Source organism: Dermacentor albipictus, chromosome 5, assembly GCF_038994185.2.
Source record: "Dermacentor albipictus isolate Rhodes 1998 colony chromosome 5, USDA_Dalb.pri_finalv2, whole genome shotgun sequence".
NCBI classification, from domain to species: Eukaryota; Metazoa; Arthropoda; class Arachnida; order Ixodida; family Ixodidae; genus Dermacentor; species Dermacentor albipictus.
This window is the reverse complement of record NC_091825.1, coordinates 76,009,475-76,035,086: the sequence shown is the minus strand read 5'-3', so window position 1 is coordinate 76,035,086 and position 25,612 is coordinate 76,009,475. Positions and strand designations below refer to the sequence as shown.

Genomic DNA, 25,612 nt, shown 5'->3' with positions numbered 1-25,612 from the left:
CGTAGGCGAGCAGTCGAAACGGACACATGCGTGTTCCCACGAGAGGACGAATCGAGCGCTGGTTCTGTGGAAGAACTGGTCGCTCGAGATTTTCAGTTGTAGATGCCGCAGGGATAGAACGCAAACTAAAGTTCCTAGATAAAATAATATTTATCAAGGGAACTTAACGCGAATTTCAATGAATGGTGCGCAATGTTAGAACATCGTATGAGGAACGCGAGTGTAATCCCACTGCTTGGCCTTCGAGCAAAATATCAATTTCTTTTATAATAAATACGCGTGCTTTGAGTGAACCCGCAAGAAAGCGAAGAAGAGTGCACGAGCAGCAAGCGCCAACCCGAGAACGCGCATTAGAAGAAGAAGAAGACAGCTCCTCCGTTCAGTTGCAGAGAACAATTCTAAGCCAAACGTAAAACGCCGGCGCCGTAGCACGAAGCGTCCGAAGTCAAGACAGCCTGGGCTGCTGCTCTAAAACGGTAAGAAATACAGTTCCCTTTTGGTACCAGTAATATCACCATTCCTAGCATGAAGCCGCATTTGTATACAGAGCAATGACGGATATAACCAGTATTCTATTCATAACTCCACTTGGCACTACTCCTCAACTTCAGAAAGAGGATCACATTTTTTCGCGCCTATGTCTGTTATCAGTGCAGCCAGTGAAATTTCCGTCCATAATTTGATAGTGCAGTTACCTCCAGTTGGCCGTCTCATACCCAGTTTCGTAACTGTCAGTAGAATAGAAACGTGACCCGATGCAAGTTAGGCCGGCAGCTTGCAGAAATTTTCTAGGCTTGTGCGCACGTCCTCACTTCTGTCGCACCGCGAGAGGAGTGAGCACTTCCCGAAGCCTTCAGTGTACATAAGCTATCATTGTTTACTATACTTTGTCGGCAACATCACGATACACCGAAGTGGCGACGGGCACACCAAAGCTAGAACGCAGAATGATCCGTCGGTTGGAATTTAGCCGAGTCCTCAGCCCACGCACAGCCCTCGTCCATGTTTTCATCTCGCCACTCGCCTTTTGTAGGATATATTGCACTGCCTTCTCTGCCATGACATCAACTGCTCTTGCTAAAACTTTCGCTTGCCTGTACTATATTTATTTTTGCATGCTAAGTGATATTCAATAGGGCCAAACAACACTAGTGCTCTGTAGTATACTTCTTGCTGGCTAGTCGGTAAGTACTGTATTACGGACCACGAAAACTATGGCCATTTAGCGCAAATCGACCTAAAAATAAGGGAAGTAGGGACAAGATCAGATGAGGAGGAGGAATAAGCATTTATAGATGAGGAAAAACACTGGAAGGGAGCGGTGCAGGATGTGTCCTTATTCAAAGATTCCAGTGGCCACAGCAAACCGCCCAGCTCTTGGCCTCCTCGTTTAAAGGTCCCTTTACTATGGGAGCTATGGGAGGTCATCCTCGCTTTTGCTCGCCTCGACGAGATGAGAGCCTTTAGCTTTTAATACCGTCTATGGTTTCCATAGATGGGATCGCTTCATTTTTGTTGCACAGTCTCCGGGATCAGCAGCTTGCTTTTATGCCGGTGTAACGCCTTTACTTGTGATCGTGATGGGAGCCGAACCCCGATCGGATTTCTTGATCTCTATCAACAATCATGACTGCTACGCGGCCCAATGATCCGAATTAAATTTCCGTCACACACGAGCAACAGTGGTCATTAGGAGACCGAAGCACGTATCAAATTAGTCTACTATGCTGCAAAATTTGGTGTATAAGACTCCTTTCCGTAAAGAAAATATTTCCTTTTTCATTGGGTGTAAGCACATTACCATGTGCGGATCGTCTCGAACTGTCAGATCTACATGGTCTATAGTGCCGTGGTCGTCAACCTGTGATCGCGATCAAGAGGTGCGCTCACGATGCATGAATCGCAATTTACTACATCCGGATCGAGCAAGATCGGGATTGAAACTGACCGTATAGCAGCATTTGATCCTGATCGAGCTCAATCCGGATCGGCTCCAGCACGATCAAAGGCGTTTGTGTGACGCAGGCATGACTATTTTGCTCAGCGACAAACAATCAAGCATACTCAGCGCAGCTCACGAATGAAAGCGAAGAAAGTTTCGCTTTAAGAAAGGCATTCACGCGTTTGAAATGATCTATTTCATGAATCGAGAGTATATATATGTATGCTTTTGCGGTTTCATTATTGTAACTCCGTAGTCAAGTACAAGCAACCAGCCCATCTTTTGTGGTATCGCAGATTGCTCCAAAACACATTTTGTTTCACGTTACTTGTGCCGCAATTCTAATATTTGCACATGCCACGCAGCTGAATAGAACCAACCTAATGTTGTTTGCCGTCGCTTGGAATGTCAGCAAGGCCGCAAATTACTAAAAGTGTCGAGCAGTACTTTTTTCTCATTCGGGGGCTCTTTTTAAGCCTTTCAAATAAAAAACTTTTATATAGCAAATATTGAAGAAGAGAAAGCTGGATCGGCAATTTTTCAGGAAGCCTACAATTTTCACATTGACACTTTTGCTCGAGGTATATTGTTGAACGAAGCTGATTGATCACTACTAACTTATTATGTAATTAGGCCAAATATAAATCAATAGTCTTACGTGCTCGAAGCAACGGGCAAGCAACATTACCTTGGTTCCGTACACGTAAGTGGCACTTGCGTATACAGGATGTCCCAGCTAACTTTAGCCAGAGTTTAAAAATATGCGAATGCTACGTAACTAGAGAGAACCAAAGTAAGGTTCTTTGCCGTCGATTGGCGACACCCAAATTAGGTTTTCCTTTCACCTAGTTCTATTATTATACCTAATTACTTAATCAACTTCGCAAATAATATATTTACATTGAAAGACCCAGTCAGAAAATTTTAGAGCGACATGACAAACTCACGACCCAGCTTTCTGTTGCCAAATACGTGCTACATAAAAGTTTTTCCGCACGTGAAAGTAGCCCGCAAACCCACGAAAAAGTGCCGTGCGACTGGCCGCTCGAGGCACTGTGCGTGGATACGCGGGCTTCTATCAGGCTCGGAAAAATAGTTTTATGAAGCACGTATTGAGCAACAGAAATGCGTATCGGGAGTTTTTCATGTCTCTCTAAATTTTCTTATTGAAACGTTTCATCTAGTTATAATACTTGCGGAGTTGTTTAATTAACAGTGATTATCTAACTAGGCGAAATGAAAAGAAATATACTTACGTACGATAGCGAACGCTTCTCGAGCAGAACGGGACAGGCTCACAAGATACAACGACATCACCAGTGCATATTTGAACGCCAGAAGGATATACCCCCCGCCGAGTCCCAAATTGAACAGGAGGCAGGCCGTCGCCTGGCGACAACTCCAGACAAACACGTTCCCTAATCCATTCCGTCTCAAACGCATCTTCCCAGATAAGCATCAGGACGACACGTGCAAATTGTGCCAGGAAGGACCAGCAACACTCAAACACATGCTGTGGGAGTGCAATGTAGTTATAGGAGGGATGGCAGTTACTCCGGAGACCCTGTCGTCGAGGTGGGCCGCCGCTCTGCGCAGCTCAGACCTCGGAATACAGACGTGGGCAGTCCAGCAAGCCCGTGAGGCGGCGTTGAGGCAGGGCCTTGACGTTCCTCCATGGGAGACCTGAGCCCGGGTCGCGTTAAACCTTGCCGGACGTACAAGAAAGTTGTATCCATCCATCCATACGTATCTCCTTTCGACGGCAAACAACGTTCCCTTGGTTTTCTCTAGCTACGTGGCATTCGCATATTTTTAAGCTCTGGCTGAAAGTAACTGGGACAGCCTGCATATATATATATATATATATATATATATATATATATATATATATATATATATATATATATATATATATTATTGTTACGAAATACGTGGTACACATGGTATATGTCCCGCGCCGCATACGGATACCACTCCCTCGGTCCTTTTTCTTTATTCCACGACAATTATGTTGCCAGCGCTTCAACTATTTGCTAAAAGTTACGAAATTTCGGCGTTCCTTTTTATGTTGCTCCTGGTAAATTAGCAGACAATCTTCTGCTGCGCCCGGCTGACGGACGAATTGTTGGGCGAACAGTAACAACCGCGATGCTGACATCCTGCCGCAGTGCCAGCGCTCCTGCGGTGTCATGGCATCGCTCGAGGGCGGCCCTCGTACTCGTGGCGACGACAACCTCGGCTCGACGGCGTCGGTCAGCGACGACGCACATCCGCCACTCTTTCCTCCGTCATCTTCGACGACTCCGGAGAGACGCGGGTCCGAGCTGCAACCGCCCCTGTCGGTAGACGCGTGCGTCGGCGCTGCCCTCATTGGAAGCCCCAGCTTGACCGCCGCCATGGTGGCTGGAAGCGCCATGGACCCGCTGATCGGCGCCCAGCTGACCTCGACGGCGATGCAGGTGTTCGTGCCCTTTGTCCTGGCCGGCGTCGGCTCCACCATCGCTGGCATCCTGCTCGACGTGGTCAAGGTCCGAGTTATTAATATTGCGATAGTGTTTCTTTCGCCTATTGTACAAACTCGGTATACCGCATGGTTGCGGCATTATTACACTCGCGGACAACTTTCTGTGGCAGTGAAGGGAAAGATACGAAGGCAAAGCGCGCTCATGTGATAGCGCTTCTGAAAAGAGTCCAGCGTTTTAATCGACGTAAGTTTAGGCTGGGGAACAGAAAACATAAACATCTTATTAGTAACAGTAAAATAACAGAGAACACACCCGCACGTGTAAAAGTTTACTTATTTTGCAGCTTTTGCATTCCGCGTTTTGGCAAACTCGATTCCGCTGCACGTGGAACCGCGTCGTTTCGGCGTCTCTTCTGAGCAACCAAAAGCACTGTCAACGCTGCCAGACTACTTGGCGCCGTAGCACATGTTCAGCAGCAACGCGCTCGTATAGCGTTCCCCTCATTGCCACAGAACGTTGTTCGCGAATATAGAACCAGCGGTGCATAGTTAAAAACGCGCAGCGCGCTCAGGATGCCCTATACGTCGCTCGCTCACTCGTGTCGCATTAACAGCTCGAGCTATCTGGAGGAATCCCTGCAGGAGCCAAAATTAATTATATAAAAAGTAGGGACTTTTTAGTAGGGACTCGGTGGTCAGAGCTTCTTCCCCTTTCACCGAGTGAGAATCAGAGAAAAAATGGCTGTGGCTTAGCTAAGGTTAAGCCCAGGATGCGAAGCATACTAGCCTTTATTTTAACGCGATAGCGTTAAGGAGCTCGTGTCGCAGAAAAGCCGGTGTCGTCGGCGTCGGCTCAGGCGTGCGTCGCTTGCTCAGGCGCACATTTCGTTGTCGCGCCGAACGCTGCGTTGCTCGACGCTCACCGCGTCTGATCAAAGCCACCTAGAAAATGTCTAGCAGAGGCAAGCGCAGCTGCTTATATACCGCCGCAACGGCGCGAGTAGGAGCCCCGTTTCTCCTCTGTCGTGACGTCACGGTGTCACGTGGTATGGCATGGGGTCAAAGGTCATTGAAGGCAACACCGCCGCGCCTGAGGAGCTGGGTTGTGCTCTCGTAATATGCTTCGTATAAAAACAAACCTTCCAAGATGTATACACGAGTCCGAAAAAAAGCATTCGTCCAATATAAACCAAGCTGTGCGAGGTAGTTCGTAGACTGTTAAAAAGTCCTAGAGCTCTCACTTTCTGCAGCCAGTGATCTTCCTGAGACTTCGGTGATGCTTTTCTGTATGCGTTGCGATTCCATGGCTATCCCCAGGCATCTTCAAACGCTTCACAATGTTCCACGATCACATGACATTGAAGTGTTATAACATCCACTATTATGCGAAGCATATTACGAGAGCTCAACCCAGCTCCTCAGGCGCGGCGGTGTCGCCTTCAATACCACGTGACACCGTGACGTCACGACAGCGGAGAAACGGCGCTCCAACTCGCGCCGTCGCTCGCGGCGTCGCCCCCCGCATCGGACGCGGTGAGCGTCGAGCAACGCAGCGTTCGGCGCGACAACGAAATGCGCGCCTGAGCAAGCGCCGCACGCCTGTGCCGACGCCGACAACACCGGCTTTTCTGCGACACGAGCTCCTTAACGCTGTCGCGTTAAAATAAAGGCTTGTATGCTTCGCATCCTGGGCTTAACCTTAGCTAAGCCACAGCCATTTTAGATATCTCGGAGTAGAAAGTAAACTGGCTTTTCGAAAACGTAAGAATACTGGAACAGCCACTTGCAAACGCTTTATGTGCCTTCGCTGCATCAATTTTTCTAAAAAAAAATCAGTGATGTAGCATACGATTGTTCAGATTAACAAACATGTATGTGTGTCTGTGTGTGTATATACACAGGGTGTTTCAGCAAACACTTTCAAAATTTTTTAAAGTTTGACTGTGGCAGATTGCTCCATTCTAGCTTACGAGGCGGTCTACTCGACGCGGTGGACACTACTTGCGCACACAACTGAAATGCAAAATTGCCATACAACAAGAATTTACTAATTAAATTCTAAGCTAATTAACTGATGACCCATATTTCAGTTTACAAATTGTAGCCTTGCAGTTCAGAAGGCGGATCCACCTGGAACGAACTCTCAGTATGACACCAGTTTCGAGAAATTATTTCCCAAATATTGCGCAAAAATGCATTGGCGTTCCAGTTACTTGTGTGTTTCAATGCATAAAACGACGTTTCTTTCACAAATTAGGAAGCTGATGCTGTCCACTGATTTCAATATTATTAGGATGAAAAGGTTATATTAATGTGGTGGTGATGTCATCAATGCCGTGAAAAGTAATTTTCAGGCGCAAATTTCAGTATCAGTACACATTTAAGACTTCTGTGAATTGTATTACAATTGTCAACAACCGTTACTTGCATTCTCGGGATGTCGCTTACTTTCATTCGTTTGAAAGGATAATTCAGCTGTGTTACTCAATCACCCACCATTACTAATAAGTTTAGCTGGTGAACTTTATTATCTAGGAAAAGACTGGCGGGTATTCTCTACTATGTGCGGTACAAGATGAAAGAAACGTAAAACATTTTGTCACATAATCTATTTCTTTAAATTGGCTCTTAGAACTTCTTGAGCTAAACGTGGAAGTTTTATTCTTGGTTTATTTTTTACTGAACAATTTAGAAAACGTGTGCGTTCATTTGTTTTGATGTATTTATTAGTACACTATTTTATCCTTCGAAATTACGCTTGTGGCGGAAAAGCAACAAAAGCAAACTAATAAAACTGTGACTACAAGTGGGCAGATGTTTAGTAGCTCCTTTCCGACTTGTTATCCTTCTCAGGTCAATCTTTAGCCTACTTTTGTTATCGCGTTACTAACAGCAATTGGCGCATCGTTCAAAAGAAGCTTATGCGACTAAAAGACGAGTACGGTCCTGAATACATAAACGCGTCATCAACCCCTAACACATGGTTCACGCCCAGCTTAACGCGATGAATAAACAAGCAGAAACGCTTGTACTCGAACGCAACGACTGTGTTGGCTACTGGAAGCATTGCAGGAGGGGCTGTAGCAGACGACATACTCTGGTTAGTACTCGCGCCGACGTCAAGCGAACGGGGCTCGCAGCGCCCCTGTAGGTCGCGCTCGGCCCTAATGGGACATAGCCTTGCGACCGTGTCTTCTTCCGCCGTACTCGACTTTCGCATCTCAATTGTACAGGGCAGAGGCAAATGAAGGGCGGGCTTGCAAACAGAGACACAAGTAGAACACGAAGGACAACACAAATGCCTGCTTTAAACTCAAAGGCAAAAGGCCTAAATGCGCAAGCTCAGCAGAAGGCAACGTCAACCCGCCTTGGGACACACGTACGAGCACTTGCAAAAGATAACTGTTTAGGCATGACAATGTTGTACGAGAAAATCACGGGCCAACTTCAATGCGCGCTACAGCTATTGGTGATGGCTATGCCAACTCTCAACCATAAGGCATGCGATATGTCACACTAGCCACTTTGCAACCAACTTGTTCAGATATCAGTTGTTCTGTGCAGGAATGGCCAGTGTATGTCAGAATACACCAGATATTTGTGCTCATTCCACCGTTGCTGGGACTCAACGGGAACCTGGAGCAGACTCTGGTCGCCAGGCTCAGCACGCAGGTGCGATGGGTCTTCATCTTTGGCACCTGTATTGATGAATTATCTATAATTGTATTTTGCTTCTATATGAACTTTACCTAATGACACTTCTTTTTCCAATGTACATTCCTTGTTCCATCGCGATCATACTTCGCACACGATATCAGTTACACTGAAGCAGTATGTCCTGAATACATGCTTTCTTTCCAACAAGTAAGTCGCCTGTGAAATTGAAGTATAATAAATTATTTTTTTATATATAAGCAGACTGTCGAAACTACCCATACCAAGTCCTTGAGAAGCGCGCACTTAGCTGGTAAAAAATCTAATAATTTAAGTTGTTATAGAGAAAGCCTGCGCAAATAAAAAACAAGATCATTGTTTGACCTCGTTTGAATAAGTCTTGATGTTAACTATCTTTGTTCGCCCAACGCTGCTGAGTTGAGTCGCGGAAAATTGCGCGAATACCAGGACAAGGCATGAAGAAGGAGCAGACAAAATAGACAGCGTATTGTGAATGCCCTCTTGTAATTTCCAGGGCTGCTTCCTTTAGCGGAGTGAAAATGCAGATTTCCTTAAACAGTGTCATGGATTCGAGGAGAAAGGTACGCGTGTTGTATTTGTGTCGTTGACTTCCATAGCGCGATTGTCTATTTTCACTCTGACAAGTGAACTTGCCGAATGTCATCGTCCAATTTTGGTCTTGAATTGTGCTTCTGTTTGATAAACGGATCAATTGTTTGTATAAATACAAGATAGTGACAAAGATGCGCACAAGAAGTGATCGTGAGCACTACTGCAGAATAAGAAGAAAGGATGTTTTGCCGTGTGCTTATCTTACTCTTCACTAATGCGAATTTAAGCAACATCTTAATTGCAGGCAGTCCCTATGACACGCAGTGATGTTGTGTTTAACATAGTATTGGATGCCATAATCCCCCCAAAATTAGGGATTAGGCACGTCCCGATTTATCGATTGTCCGGCTCATGATAGAATTCACAGGGAAAAGAAAACGTGCATTCTTGGCATTTCGTTACTTAACAAATACGCTCATAACACATGTGATTGGTCGCTCAAAATAGAGGAACGAGGAAATTCACACGGTAAATGAAGAAATGTGTTGCAGCATCCGTATACAAATCGAAAACTTTCCTCTAATGTGCTTAATATATATATATATATATATATATATATATATATATATATATATATATATATATATATATATATATATATATATATATATATATATATATATATATATATATATGTATATATATATATATATATATCGGGTCGAGGCGGCCTTCGGGGGAACGCGCAACTGCTCCCATGTACTCCAGGATAAGCTTCGTGCGAACCAAGTGCACGTGGCTAAAATTAATACGGAGTCCACAGCTGGCAGCATTTCAGAATCCCGCGAGTATATTTGGGGCCTTACATCTTACAGTGTTTTTTTTTTATTTAGTAGAAAGATATTTGAAAGTGCAGCTTAAGCATTTAGAGGTATTGTATGCCTGAAAATAAATTTTATGACCTAGTTCCTATGAACTTTGGGAGATCGCCGTGCTGTTCCCTAAATTGCACCTGTACCTTGCCATGCGCCAATTTCGTGTTCTGGCCTGCAGGAGTATATTTTTAATATTCTACGCCCTGTTTGTTACCTTTTACAATCGCCCTTCAAAGCCTTATGTGGTTATGCCAAGAAAACCTTGCATTTGTCGCAAGTGCCTGTTGCAAATCTATGTATGGCCGCCAGGCACATGCAAATACATACAAAGGAGCGTAAATACTATAAACAACCTTTTATTTTTTTTCAGGCAAATTTGGGCAATCTCAGCAGGGTTCGCGAACAACTGCCCATGATATTTGCAAATATCGCCCTCTTACAGGTAAGGTCCCTGAATTCACTCATTGCATTTGTGTTATATTATGTGACAGCATTGTGGAAAAACAACAATGGCGATAAGAGAATTGAGCATATGAGTCCCCATATACAGGTATAAATGAGCTGTACCAACGGGTACTCTTTCGCATTCAACCTAGCCTCCACTACAGTGACATTTGCCAATCCTGATTGTCAAGTTGTTGCTGGCAGTGAACTCAAGGAAGCATCAAGGCGGCCCGATCAGGGCAAAGGCAAGGAAGGGGAGTTTATAATTCAAGTATGGAGTTAAAGCACCGAATCACTATTATTTTTTTCTTGCTGCATTGAAGTTTTCATTTAATTAGCACTACAAATGCTACCTCGCAGACATCTGTTTTATCACATACGCAGTTAAATTGCCTGCGCTTCTCAAATGCCTGCCACTATATAAGCAAATTGTTTTCTTTTTCATATATACCTTTGTTTGAAATTTATGTAAATGTATTAGGTTTCCTTTTAAAACTATGGTAACAAAATCAAGAACTTGCTTTGTGGTCAACAACTAAATACCTTGTTCTCAGAATTTTTAGTCTTTTTTTTTCTTGTAGTGATATGTGTAAAGTACATAAAAGATTTGTGTTTCTTCATTGATGACGCGTTACGTACATTGATGACGCGTTAATTACGTAGTTGCACTAGCTAAAAATCGTTATTATTATCGGACCTGACACTTGCCTTCACCTAGCTAACGGGCATGGCTTAATGATTGTCAAAAACAGTGAATTTGTACTACCCCGGTACTTTAGGAGGAGTGAAGAAAGCAAGGCCATTGTGAACAACAATATCAATCCACTATTTCAAGCTCACCAAATATTCCAACTTGAACTCTTCCCATGCAGCCTACAAATTATTTGCAGCTTGCCTCCTGCAACCTTACTCAATACTGTTGTTTTTCTGTCTCCACGGCTGGACCGTAAAGTCAACTTTGACTTTACGGTCCAGCCTTACTTACGCTGCATCGCAAAATATCTCGCATGCCTTTTTCACAAGTTTTAATAAATATTACCTGCCTTGGCAAAAAGGTTCTCCCTAAGTCCATACTTCACATCGCATCTTCATCTCTTGAGTATTCAGTGCCAGACTTGCTGAATTGACACTTTCAGCTGGTTATTTTTTACTTGTAACCAAAACAGATGGCAATTATCTGCTGCAATACATTGTAATTGAGCCCTACCTCCTAGGGTTTAACACACGAGTTACCATCTAGTTTATCTCGTCAATTTGTACTACCTATGTACTTACTTGTGCTAGTATATTGATATATAGGCACTGACTTTAGTAGCTTAACTACAGCCATAACACAATAGTCACGCGTTAACAGCCACCTATGCACAACCTGTGTGATAGCGGCCTTCTCACTGTCGTTTCTTAGCGCCGCGCAAAAGCGTTGGGCTCTTTTTTTTTCTTTTAAGTCGTCGGTTCAAATCGTATCTTCAAAACCTTTTTACACCTAAATTGTATATGGCTAGGATCTGGTAAAAAGTGTGTTCGAGATGTTGACAAAACAATGCGCCGGAGCGATGAGTCCTCCAACTGTTTGCCACATGATGTTATCGGCCGCAGCGGTTGGTCTGAATGTATCCATTCTTCGGCCAGGGAAGTGGAAAGGGAGGGACAAGAAGGATCGGGAGGGGACGAAATGTTGATTGCTAACTCGCTTCCTTGCTCGTCGCGAGAAGGGCTGGGAAAGGGTGCGTGGACTTGGGCATGCGCCATTTCCCATCCCCTCCAGCTACGATTGCAATGGGATGGTATCCTTCCTGTTGGAACGGTTTGGAATCGAATGCTACGCGGACGTCAATGCGCCAACCGCACGTCACCGATCATGTAGAGATTTAACACTTGGCAAAAACGTGTCTAGCCTATAGCAGTACAATCGCTCCCGATGTACCACAGCGACCAAAAAGCTATGGTCACTGCGGTAACCAATGAGACGGAATAAAGGTGGTAACAACCATGAAGGTCCGTGTATGTGCGTTTATTGAATCAATATAGCAACAACCATATAAATCAATATAGTTATCAATATAGTCATCCCAATACAGCCTAGCTGGTTATTCTTCTTCACCGAGTGGGAGGGCAGTAAATCTTTAACACTGTTGAATTATTATTTTGCTCGTTTGGTTTCTCTAGTACTTCTCATTTTGTCCTTTGCTTCACCACCACGCCTGAAACGGAGGGTTCCTGCCAAGGGGTGCTAAGCGACCCGTTGCCCAAGGGGATGGTGTGTGGGAGCCTCAGGCAGGTACCGCTGTAACGGACGCAGACCAATGAACAACGAGGCGTTGTGACGTTGTCATTGTGTGCCCCAGTGAGACGCGCCAATGGCTGAGTAGCAATGCCCTGGGTAAATAGCATGCCATGGAATAAAAAGTGGCCCCCTTCCTTGGCAACTACACGGCACGTAAAAGGGCCGGTCCTAATCCGGCATGTGAAAAACGCCGACAACGCCGCCCGTCGCCAAGGCTGCGAATTGTAGGCGGGCTCGGGTGGGTCCTGTCCCCATCTGCGCCTAAGCGCGTGCTGTCATGTTTGCGTTCTTGATCGGGATATAATGATTCTGTCAGACTTCAGCGATGTTTTGAAATAGCATTGCGTAGTTGGGTGCTTTAAACCTTGCGAAAAATTGCCAGGCACCCATTTAGTTGCCGGTGCTGCTTCACGAGCAAGAGCGACGGCACCTGAGCGTCGCGGCTGTTCGACGGAGAAGATAAGCAATCACGCTTTGTTTAGTGCAGTTTTAGAGTGATTACTATGTTTGTATTTCTTGCTCGATGTCGCTCCGCCTTTAATGAAAGCTTCCACGTTTAAACTTGGATTGGGTTATTAGATTATGGGGTATACTTTATTACGTGCCAAAACCTCAATCTTATTATGAGGCACGCCGTACTCCGAAAATTTGGACCACCTGAGGTGTTTAAGGTGCACCTAAATCTTAGTACACAGGTGTTTTCGCATTCCGCCCCTATCGAATTGCGGCCGCCGTGACCGGGATTGGATTCCGCGACCTCGCGCTTAGCAGCCCAACCCCATAGCCACTAAAGAACACGGCGGATCGTTTAAACTTGGTCGCCTCCTTAGGATGCCCGCCTTTGAAAAAAAAAGGAAAAGGTGCGAAAAGCTAAGTCAGAGAATGCGAAGCGAAGCTGTGGAGAGAGAGAGAAAGAGAAAGCAAAGGCATGGAGGTTAACCAGAGGCGAGTTTCTGGTTTTCTACCCTGCACTGGGCTGGCGCACTTAGCGTTTCTAAAGGCGACAAAGGGCGAGTGGAGAAAGAAAAAATAATGAAGACAAAAAGTAAGCAGGTAATGGAAAATACGTTCTAATCACAGGCGTTAACACAGGACGGGCGATCTCAAGAAGAACAGTGGCGCTCTCACGGCCTTCAGATGCGGTGTTAAGTCGCGTAGATGTAAAAATCTTTCTTCCGACAGCGGCTGGTTGTCGAACTGGTTACACACGACGGAAATCGATTGTTTCTGCACACTGTATTGCGGGCACTGGCATAGAACATCACGAATGGCGAACATGGCGAAGCGCTTACTGTGTTTATACACTTTGAACGAAGGGCTCCGTATTAAAAAGCAGGCGACGGGGCCTACAAGAAAGCGTCACGCAATCTCCTATGCGTTGCACGGAATCGGCTGTTGCTCTACATACCGATGGCACTGAAATGCGACTTGCGGCGCAGAACGTTCAGTCTACACTCGCCTCAGTTATCTGCGTGTTCACTGTACATCCTGGCGTCTGTGAGTTTTAAAGGGTTTTTACAGGGCATTAAACATCGTTTTGAATGTCCCTAATATCACTCAGCGGGGGTGGGAAACGCCTGAACTTCGAAGGCCTGTGATATCTGCAACTAATGCAGATTCATTTTACCCCAGCTATGTCATGCACTGTGGTCAATTCTTAAACCTTCATTTTACTTTTTTTTTGCTTTCCTTAGTTGCTAGTGGGGCTAGCGAGTGGAAGTTCTCTGTTTCTTCTTTTGCATGAAACGAGTCAATATATGTTCATGTTGCTTCACTGTAGTTTTCTCTGCATTGAAGATGATTTCAATTTCGCACGTGGTTTACAAGCATTATTGATAGCATGCTTTGCATTTGCTTTCACACTGTTAATCGAGTGTTAACGTACTCATTTGGCTAATGAAAAAGCGCTGCATTGGCGATTCAGACTCGGGGTACTAAAGCAGACGATACAGTATGCCATATAATTCCGTATTTGGGTGCGAGAGTGACACTAGTAAAAACGGTTGAGACACTAAAAAATAACATAAAATATAAAAGTAATATCCTCTTGACTGGCCAAGGAGGAAAATTTTCAGCTATGGCGTCTTCTGATATCTCACTTGCGGGCTCCCGTGAAATGATTGAAATGCTATGCTTGTTTACCGATGGATCATGTGAAGTCCATGCTGTGCAGACAGTGGTAAGACGAAAGCATAAAAACAATTAACCCTTAATTATTGCCGGAGTCCTATATGTGCTATTTGTCTTAAGCTGATCATGCTGGTTTGCAAGCTTTACCGTGGTTGGCTTCTCACGTGGCCGCGCTTGTACGAACCATGCATTCGCAGTCGCGACAGCGCTCCCTCAACCTACTATAAAAATACACGGTATGTAAACGAAGCAAGTGTGTGCATAAAGAACGTTGCTTCACGGGCCACCAAATGAAGCCATTAGCGGCCGGGGCGTTGTAATGTAAGCGGCATATCGGCCATGAGCTCCATTTCGTAGGCAAGCTTGTTGATGCTCATCTGCGCCCAAACACTTCGTGCGTAAGGAGACCATGCCGTCCTAGACAGCCGCAAAGTCGCACACATGTTCACTATTGTACACCTTGCGCGCACTGACACCGCAGGGGTAACTATCTGGGACGCGCACAAGTGGCAAATCGCACACACGCACTTCGGTCACGCCTGCAATGGAAGCAGGCGTCTCCGGCGCGAGGCCCGCCAGCAGTTCCAACTGCCGCCGCTACGCGGCTTTCAGTGGCGCCCCTTAGACGCTGCGCATGGCGTGTAGTCTAGACTATTCCGTCATAATAGTGCATAGGATATTATGACGGGCCCACTAAAAGTAGTAAGTGCCTTACATGAAACTTCTTGTGATTAAGTTTGGCATAAATGGGTAATCCTCTCATGCCTCTAACTTCCATGTGTAGTAGATATTGTGACTCGTTACTGAAATACCTGCCTATACTCGCACCTTATATAATATGCTGAAAACGGATCTTTTAAAGGTTTAATAAATTGCGATGATGGTCACGATCATGAATAGTATAGTGATGTTGATGATTATGATGATGATGTTGATGGCTGAAAACGATACTCTCCTCAGCAATCTCGCTCATTCTATAACTTTATGGGTAATTTTAAAGCATTAAAAATACACGAATCATGTTTGTGGTAATATAGCATGAGGCTTAGCTGGGTTTTGTACACACAATATCACAATGGCGCATTTAATCTTTCGGAAGCAACCCCCATAGTATTTCTTTCATCGGATACTATGTGATGAAGTATTATGAGGTATCAACGCGGTGCAATACCAGTCTGCGTCGTTCATTATAGAATTCAGATTATTTTGTGCCCGAATGTTCCAAAAAAAAAAAAAGAAAGGTTGAACAGGATACGGCACCTCCATGAGCACCTCGCCGTCAAACTAGGAATCTGACCCACGAACATGCACAGCTCTCGCCACCTCTCGGCGACTGAGCAAAACGCCCTAAATAGCGGTGGCACTAGGTTTGCCTCCATGATCGTGGCAGTCGGCGCGAAGTTTTGTTTTGTATTCTCCTTGCGAGATCGCTTCGCATCCTAAGAGCTCGGCAACACTGGACACGCAGCTGTCATGCTGACGCCTTGGCTACACATGACGAAAGCGCCCGTGTAAACGATGTCCAGCCATGCTACCACAGATCCATTCTTAGCGCGAAGCTGTTTGTTCTGACTGGACCAGCTGTAAGTCTAAAAGAGCGCTCGCCAAACGAATGCCCCAGAGGGGGCGGTCCTTAAAGATAGCACGCAGATCAGCAACAAGCATTGCATTAACGAACCTTCTTTCAACCCAGGAACAAACAGAGGGGTAAATTTCAGCGAATTCATACTACGTTCAGCGAACAAAGCCAAGGCACATGCGAAATTTGGCTGTTGGAGAAGTATACACAGCGGGTGTTTTCTAGAAACACTGGATAACATAGGGGTAGATGTTATCATTTTCTAAAAATATGACCTAACCTCGGCTCTCCATATTCCTTATTTTCATATCATACGGAGGGCGTCAACTCTGGCATCTCTGATGGCTCGAGGTTAGCATGTAAACAGTTTATTCACCAATTGAGGGCTCTAATTAGGTCGCCCTACGTGTCATTCATGGTATGATCGATTTTACAAGTCAAAAGTAGCAACCTTGCCTTGCACTGGCTAAGACTCCCAACGTTAGGTCCGGAGCCGTCCTTCTAAGTTGGGTTAAAATAGAGGGATATTAACATTGAAGGACAGTGCTAAGGTCATTGTCTCTGTACCGAGTGACCTGCGTCTTGCGCATATTGTAGATCAATTGAATCATTTACCCGGCTTATCAGACGCCGTCATTTTCTTAGTGAAAGAAAATCGTATTATATCTTAGCTTTCAACCATCATCCGTGCACATGGGACGATGCATGAATGTCCACGAAAGTAGTGCGAGCAGAATATAGCTGTACCATGTATATCTGTACCTATAAGCAACCCAACCAGCAGCTAGTAGCACTTTTCCCCGCTTTCGTTCTACTTTTTGCTGATTAGGTATACGACTTTTGTGACAAATGTTACCCCTCTTCTTTAAGCTACATAAGAAAGGCTGAGAGTATGCCCTACACATTCATCGAGGTCATGTGGTTGTTACTAACAAATCAGCCCTTCTATTACACCAATTCCTTTTTTTTTCAGTTGCACAGAGTTGGCGAGCCTTGATATGAACAGCCTTCATCAATGTTTTCAGGTAGCATGCGAGTATTCATTGGCCGGTTTTGTGGTCCTCGAATGAGGGACTACTTAACGCCTGTTGTTTATAGCGGATTGCCCTCCAACTTCATATGTTGTTTTCAGCCGCGCTTGCTGACACTTTCAGAGCTAGATTCCTTATGTGCATGTTAATTTCTAAGAAGGTGCATGTGAGAGGGGCTGCCGGTGTAGCTGTGAGTCGGCCTCGTTGGAACAGATTCATTATTTAACAATTTTGTGCGCAAACAGACAGGGCCTAAGAAGAGGGGCAACACAAGGACGAGCGCTTTCTAACAACTGGTTTAATTTTCTAAGAACTTCCTACTTGAATACCCAGAGATAAATAATAAATACCCAAAGGCAAAATGCATCAGCCATCCTTCTGTTTCACTGCTGGATAAGGGAAATTCGCTGTTGTCATCACATCTATAACGTATGTTCATTGTAGGCGCTTGTTACATACGCCTTGATGTTTTTATGTTGACCGGGTGGCTTTGGTCCACGGCATCTTATCTCAAGAGTTATATGCGCTATAGGCGTGCTTTGTTTGACTAGATCACGCAGATCTCTGGCTATTTAAGCAGGAAGTTCTTACATGTTCCATGCAACGCCTTGTACATTTCCAACCTACACCTTCACCGCCTGCAACCTCCGTTGTTGAGGAATTGCCACTTTTCTTTTACTCCTGGTAAAATGAGAAATAATTTTTCTCACCTTGCAGTCTCCAACTTTCTGCGATTCGGCGAAAGACGAAAATGTTGTGACGCGGTTAAAAATTACTTCCGTTGTCTTCGCTAAATTGGGGCGATAATATTATCCAATAGGACTTGCAGAATTGCTGCCCAAAATACATGCATATCAGCTTTCCCGAAGCGTTCTCCACTATTCGACTACATACGGTATTCGCCACCCGTCTATAAAGAGCCAGGTCCTAGAATGTCTTGCCGCATTTTCGTTCTCGAACCTAACTTGTACAAGTTGTCGGCAAAGCATACCTTAGTATGCGATTAAGCTTTCGCTGTCGTACCGCAGAATAGCCACGGCTAATGAACGCGCTACGGGTGCACGTGTTTGTCAGCTTTAAATGTAAAACAGAATACTCTCTCTCTCGTCAAAGAAACGATAATACGTGATCCTTTTAAGCCTTAGTTGTAGTGCAAGTAAATGTGCGGCTTCAAAAGGAGCTCAGTTAAGCCGTAACAGCAGGAATGGGTCGAGAATGTGTTGCATACAGTTTGGACTCTGCAAACTTCAAGTGCCTGAACGCGTTCAATTTTTTTCCTACGCAGTGCCAGTCGACAGTGGCGACCTTGGTGGCATGTACACTCGCCATCTTCAAGAGTGTGGTGATCGACAACTACTGGGACCCTTCCCACATCGCGATCCTCTTCGCTGGAGCACTGGCCGCTGTCAACACCGCGAGTCTTTTGCTCAGTTGGGTACTTGTGCCTGGGCACAAATGTTCCATTACAATTTCAGAGATGTGTATGAACAGATATCTGGTACAAAACCATCAAAATGTCACAGGTGATTCGAAGTAAAAAGAATAAAAGACCCTTCTGGAGAGCCTATTTTTCTGTTCACTTCGGCAGTGCTCGTCCAATCAGCCTAATTATCATTACGAAGACAGCGTGCGCTAGAGCAAGAAGCAGTTCCTTTATCGTATGTCAAAATTTTGGGCATATTGCGCAGCATATACTAAACAGGCAAAGTATGAACTGCCTGAGGTTTTACCTCCATATAAAGGAGATCCCTAAATATACCTGTAAGATTTTAGAGAAAGCTCTAGCTCGAGCGCTCCTATCTGAATACCTGGAACAATAGAAAGTGTTTTCGTCCACAATCACTGCACCAAATTTGGTAAGATTTGCTTTTTTTTTTTAATGTTAAACATCTAGTGACTGTTGAAAGTGGATTGTTAATGACATTCGTGGATTTTGTAATGAATGATTTCGAATATCGCAAATTTTCAGAAAACGAATTATGAAGTATACAACACTAACCTAGCAATAAAAGATGATATAACAATGTTGTAAATTGCATCTAATATCTTATCTAAAGCGGAGAAAATTGACGTATTTGAACATGGCTCTGCAGTATTCATTTCATATGTGAATATGATTTTTACGAAATCCTTGTAAACATTCTGATGAATTTACGTAAGCTATGAATGTATAACTCAAATTGGTTCGATTTAATGTTCTTACAAATGCACACTACCTGTTTTTGATGCAGAGGGACCAACTAGTGAACTTGGTGCTTTCATTTTTTATACTTAAAGTGTTTTTAAATCCTTGTATAATATTTCAGGCCCTAAATAAACATTTCGCTTCCAACAGACACGAGAGTTGAGTTTCATCTCTAATATAAAAAAATTTCATTCAAGTCGTCAAAAAGTTATCTCAGAAAAGCATTTATACGTTTGACATCTATTTGAATAGGTGGAATCTGAGCTGGACAAGATGTAAAGGTTCCTCTTAATCCTTTAGCTGACAGCTTGATGCCCTCGCTGACGAAACAAAAACACATTCAACAACAAAACACATTGACATATCAGTCTGTTTACTTTTACTTTTTTTTGCCTGCGTAACTGTGATCTTTACGAAAAGGTCGACCTTGAGCAACAGCAGATGCTTGCGTGATAAAACGTGCAGGCTTCCTCGTTCTCATCACAGTGCACGTGGTGCTCTTATCCTTGCGACTTTGGAAATTGTTTCCTTCGTTTAAGCAACTTGTTATTTTGTCTTTGAACACAAAGGCGCTTCAAGAACACACATTGGCCTTCTAAAAGTGAGCCTGCTGTTAGATATGCTGTAGGTGGTGCAAGGTGACACATAACAAAATTGTCAAGCTACCAGTTAAAGGGACCCTGAAACGATTTTGGCGATTTTGTACAAACGTACTGAGTTGTCAGAGTAGGTCCTTCTGATCTGTAATTGACGCACCAATGTCCTCCGCGTAAAGCGTATAATTTATTATAAGGTTTTAAAAATGTACATCACTGCCGATCTCAGCACACTGCTCGGCGTAATCTTCAGCCACCCCTACCCATAAATGTGAATCACCCAATTGACGTCAGTAGGGCGAGCTATCTGATTGGCTGCCAAGGGCGCGTCATCGATAATTTTTCCACCTTTATGGTGAACAAATGATGTTTGTAATAGTTGGAATGTTAGGTAATTTGTTTCTATGAAAACAAAGTAACAGAAATGGAATGCAAAGGAACAATTTCTAAGTGTACTTAAGCACTTCCGGCACCCAGCAAGCATCATCTGCTTGTGTTACAACGTGCCACATTTTGACGAGAGCTCCGCAGTCAGAGTCGGCCTCAGTCTTTTCGCGAGCACTATGATTCGACTTTGTTGCGTTGTGGACTGCAAACGTATCGACTGGCAATATGTCAAGCTGCGACATCAGGCCCCAATGCAAAGCAGCAGACGAGCGGACTGGCTGCAACGCATCGGACTGCCGCTGTCAGGTCGGCGCCAGCATTCGCACGTTTGCGGCCGTCACTTTACACTGGAAGAATACTAACGCAATACCGCTTAGCGAGTGCGGTGTTAAGGTAAACGCAAGTGCAAGGGGACAGGGCCTGGTCATTTGACCGTGTCGTTTCACGGGATGAGCAGAAGCGCAAATGTGAATGGTCTGGACTGTGCAGCCACCTGGTGGCACAGAGCTCAACCACACACAGTAGCAGTAACGAAATGTATTCTTTTTTGCTGCTGCTGTAAATATTTCGCGGAAGTGTAATTGTTAACGCGTAGTTTTTGTAAATGCTTAAAAGGTTTTACACTTCGCTAAAGCAATATTAGCGCTTTGTTTGGCTGGTTAAGCTATGCGTCAACAGGTGGCTGGAATGCGCAGACCGGTCAAGGCGTTCACCGTACGTCTACAATAACGTTCCTTCATCGGGTTGAGTTTACATCTCTAGCCATCCGTCGAAACGCCCAGCTCACCTGTGGTTACCGGAATACGAGAAACTTTCGGCGCTCCGACAGAATGCTCGCACCGCACGATGCTCCGATAGCACTCGCTCGGGGTCGACTGCTAAGCAGCTGGCGGAGAGTTTGGAGCGGCTTCGCGCGCTCGGTCCTAGAGAAACCGAAGTCGACGACACGACGTACCGTCATGGCGCAGAGCCATTGAAGGTGGAGCTTAGCCCCGATCACGCGGCGGACGAGTTGAGGAGAAAATGCATGACTGTGGAAGACGGTAACTTGTAATTGTCCGTAGCTCTCTTAATATCAGACGTTTCAAACTTAAACCATATCAAATTTAAACCTTTTTATTAAGAATTGACGACTTAAATAAAAAATTAGAAACAAACAGTCATTACACTTTAAGGTTTTTTTTTTTAAGTGCAACACACCTCGTCTAATTGGGTGTGGTGGTTGACGAGAAATACGAATTCTCCTTTTACCTGTATTTATATAGGAGCGACAGAGCTAAAGCTTCCTCTTAAGAGTGACGCCATAGATAAAAAATGCTACCTATACTGCGATGTCTGTGGGTGAAAACTTAGCAACGTACACTGTTGGTCGAGTTGATACACATCTGGACGGCGGGAAAAAAACCACGCACAAAGGATGACAAAATACGTTGTTGCTTGTTCTTGTTTTGCGTTTCTTAAGGTCATTACCATTTCACTGCAAGCTGTGCACCATGGTAACGCAGTAAAGAAAAATGTCCACCAGGCTACTCCGATTATCACCCAGAGTTCATTCATAGCCGTGACTGACCTTCGGCGTGCAGCTTATGTAGGTTGCCACGGCATTGTTGCGGTGTACAAGATCACAGCCGTGGGAAGGCGCCATTACCCCATAATGGATTGGGGGAAACACCGCATTGAGAATGCATGAAATGCTCGCGAGGGTAATTTTTGCATTAGGAGCAAACACTAAAAGAGACTTGTTTGCATGGTGGAATATAGAGAATCAAAATATACATGTTAATTGTTCCTACACTTCTCTAAGCAAATTCATAGGCAGCGCCATGTTTGCCTATTGAACACCCCATCGCTACAGGGTATCTGTCCTGTGACGCCGCTTTCAAAGGCACATGTTTTATAATAAAAGAATCTATATTTACCAAAACCGCTAAAGCTGTGCATATTCACGGTTTTGCCTGAAAGGCAAGCTTTTATTGTGATTGCAAATTATGAGAAATCAACATGAAATAAGATTAGCAGTGTTATCGGTCATGTAATCACCTATAAATGTTGCCTTGGTAACTAAATGGACAAGCTCGGCGTCATGCGCGCAGAGTCAAACATCAACACATCTCACTCGATGACCGCGGACACTCGCCGCCAGAGCTCTGGGGTGGCAAAGAACGGCAGCAGCGGCGAGCGAATTCCTTTTCAGTCTGCCTCACTCTTCAACGCGATCGGGGCGCGCGAATACACAGTTATCATGACCCCACGGTCCACCTCGCAAGATAAGGGGCGCGAGTCTGTTCCGAGCTCCGCCATGCGATGCCGCAGCCCGAGTAGTAGAGATGCGCGCTAGCCTATACCCCTACCCTCTATCCCTTGCGCGCGTAAGGAGGCGCTGCTACATCAAGCGACTATCCTCCTCCCCTCACGCTCGCACGCTTTCTCTCGCACCTACAACATGCCACGTGCGGGCACTATCTTATGGCACATCTTACTTAGGTGGAAAATAACGGTGACAGCGGAAATTTGCCTGGAGCGTTCACATAATTTCTATCGCAACAAAAACACGACCAAGTTTATTCGGTACCAAAACAGCGACTTGTCTATTTTACCGAGAGGGAAACTACAATTTGGAGACCATGTGACAATTCAGAAAGCTATCTATGCAGCTATCTTGTTTTCTTTTAGTGTTTTTTTCTTCGTGACACAGACTGTGCTTTAGTAAAGTTATGACACAGACACCATACGATGAGAGAAGAGGCAACTCGAGCATACTTAGTCCAACAAAGCATACTGAACTAAATGAATTTTTCTCGAATGTCATGCTTATGTGATTTACTATACGCGCTCCAAACAAAAGACAAAATGATCCCATTATTCGTTGGTTAGTATTGAACGAGCCTCAACGTCACGTACTTGAGTGCCTAGCCCGTAACGCCCTGCCAGTGAGAAAAGTGACGAACCATGTCTTCATATCCAACATTTACAACCATTATTTTTCGCGCTGCAGTCAAAGTAATATCTCGTCATTTCGCGTAGAAAGAAGTCGAACGTGTTCGGCACGGCGCCACCACGACTGCCGATTCCTGATGTTTTTTTTATCGCAGGCCTCGTAATGTCCGCCGTCGTTGTGGTGTCCGCCAAGTGCGATAAGAACCCGGACAACATCGCACCGGCCATTGCCGCCTCCTTCGGCGACTTGACCACACTCTTCTTGCTCTCCGGTTACTCATCCTTCCTGCTGTACAGACCCTGTACGTGTATACCACCATGTTTATTATTATTTCTTTACAAGAAAGGCTGTTCAATGAATTTTCGTAGCGGTATACAAACGCTGCGCCCCGTATTCTAACAGCTCTTGTGCGCAAGAGCATGTGCAAGCTACGTCCGTCCGGGTGTGTGTGTGCGCGTGCGTGCGTGCGTGCGTGCGCGTGCGTGCGTGCGTGCGTGCGTGCGTGCGTGCGTGTGTGTGTGTGTGTGTGTGTGTGTGTGTGTGTGTGTGTGTGTGTGTGTGTGTGTGTGTGTGTGTGTGTGTGTGTGTGTGTGTGTGTGTGTGTGTACGAGCGTGTGGGTGGGGGGTGCATGTGTGCGTGAGCGCGCGTGGGTGCTGATAGTGACAGACCAGACATCGCGGTAAACTGGCAACGAACGGCGTTCCCTAAAACCTATACAGATTTAACTGATACTTTGGAATCCATAAGGAGCGAAACCTTCACAATGCGTATAATTAAATGCTATCAAACTGTTGCTATTGTAGCACGTGTTTTGCAGCGTTAAGATTACTTGACCACTCGGCAAATGAGCCCGACGCGGAAACTTTACCACGAACACGAGTGTATCACATCGTGATGTCAACCTCACGGTCTTTTGCATACACATTTTTTTTAGTATTCTTGGGGACGCGGTAACGTATACATGATGAACTTGCTTATTCCGGATAGCCAAAAACCTTGTTCCTTTCTGGAGCTAAGTGTTCTTTTATTGTTAAAAGAAGGCATGGGTCTCAGAGATGCCCTTATAATCGCGCGGAGTGTCGGGGCGTTTCGCTTTCGCGACTCACACTTACACGAAAGTTGTTCACCCATGCTAAAAAGAAAAGCGGATCGGCTGCTAGTACACTTGCCTAGACGAAGGCAGAGCCTTGATGCTAACGTTTTGCTTGATGCAGTCTCTTTCAGAAATTAGTTTGGTTTACTGTTACAAGAAGGTACTTCTCTCAGAGATGTCTTATAATCGTGCGGAGTGTAGGGGCGTTCCGCTTTCGCGACTCACACGGAATTTCTTCACCCATGCTAAAAAAGAAAAAGCGGATCGGCTGCAAGTAGACTTTTCTAAACGAAGCCAAAGCTCTGATGCAAACGTTTTGGTTGATTCAGTCTTTTTAAGAAAATCAGTTAGTTTCAGTGATGTAAACCTGCACAAGAGATTATATGGCGGCCAACAAAAAGAGCCCAGTGACGCTCTCTCGTATCATTTCCGCCTGATTACATATTACCGAGACAATTTATACAAACATCGAGTTGCTATTTAAAGACAGCAAAAGTTACCTTTCTTTCTATAATAAGACAAAACAGAGTCAAAGCAAAGGGCGGGTTTAGAGGTAGATGAGAAGGTTTCATGCGCAGTGCCCAGTGTTTGAAGTCATGTATACTATTGTGTGTTGTAGCCTCGGTACTGTTCAAAAATGACAAAGTTTTGTGACAGCACGATCTCCTCACTGTGACCAAAGCGAGCGCGCTCTAGGTTGCTGGCACGCGTCATCTGGCCAGTGTTGTAAGGGCTCGGTCTCCCCGTTATCGACTAACTCGGTTCATGAGTGTCTTTGTGTGCATGACATCACGCTCGTCTATTTATTTATCGAATGCTTACTCAATCCATGATCGTTATCAAACTGCGAACTCGATTTTAACGGTGTGATACTTAGATATCTCTCTGAATGTTTTGCCTTCCGGGCAAAACTGCGACCTTACTTGTTTCTGTTTTCTTTTCGGCATATTGTCACCGTCCTATTACTCCCGCTGCAGCCTAGATTCGAAGTCACAAGCACGAACTAAGCCCCCGAATGGCATAAACATTGATCCGCCACAGTGTGTCCGCTATCCAGTACGAAGAAAGAATCATTGCTTGCCTGCATTTGTCACTAAATAGCGGAAGGCAGTTCTATTTTTCGTGGAGAAGCGTAAAAAATTAGGCGAAACAAATTTTTACGTTCTATTCCTGTTGCTTTGTTCAGATGCAGCGGTGGTGTCTCTTGCGACGTTTTAGCTGCTGCTGTCAGTGTTTCATTATCCGTAGAGTGGTGATTAGAAAAACAAGATATGGTAACCTCGAAACCATATCTTCCTTGACCCTGTAATGCCCTTTGGGCTTTATGTGTCGGCGTCATTCTCAGCTCCAGGAACACCTATAACTGGATGCTGTAACAAAATTATTATGGTAATGTGTACTATGGCTTTCCACCTCTATTTTTCCTTCAAGTTCAT

The 25,612-nt window shown here is 44.8% G+C and overlaps 1 protein-coding gene across 2 annotated transcripts in view; it reads left to right on the top strand.

Moving 5' to 3' along the window:
- Nucleotides 1-344: 344 nt before the first annotated feature.
- LOC135899722 (solute carrier family 41 member 1-like) overlaps nucleotides 345-25,612 on the top strand; it is a 36,244-nt gene continuing 10,976 nt past the window's right edge. The window contains exons 1-6 of one of the 2 annotated variants that reach the window (XM_065429038.1): nucleotides 345-476; nucleotides 4,111-4,470; nucleotides 7,971-8,078; nucleotides 9,879-9,950; nucleotides 18,262-18,406; nucleotides 23,237-23,383. In XM_065429038.1, coding sequence (XP_065285110.1) covers nucleotides 4,132-4,470; nucleotides 7,971-8,078; nucleotides 9,879-9,950; nucleotides 18,262-18,406; nucleotides 23,237-23,383 — 811 coding nt within the window. In that variant the 5' untranslated portion in view covers nucleotides 345-476; nucleotides 4,111-4,131. The remainder of the gene's footprint in view (nucleotides 477-4,110; nucleotides 4,471-7,970; nucleotides 8,079-9,878; nucleotides 9,951-18,261; nucleotides 18,407-23,236; nucleotides 23,384-25,612) is intronic. The other variant, XM_065429040.2, reaches the window with a different exon arrangement.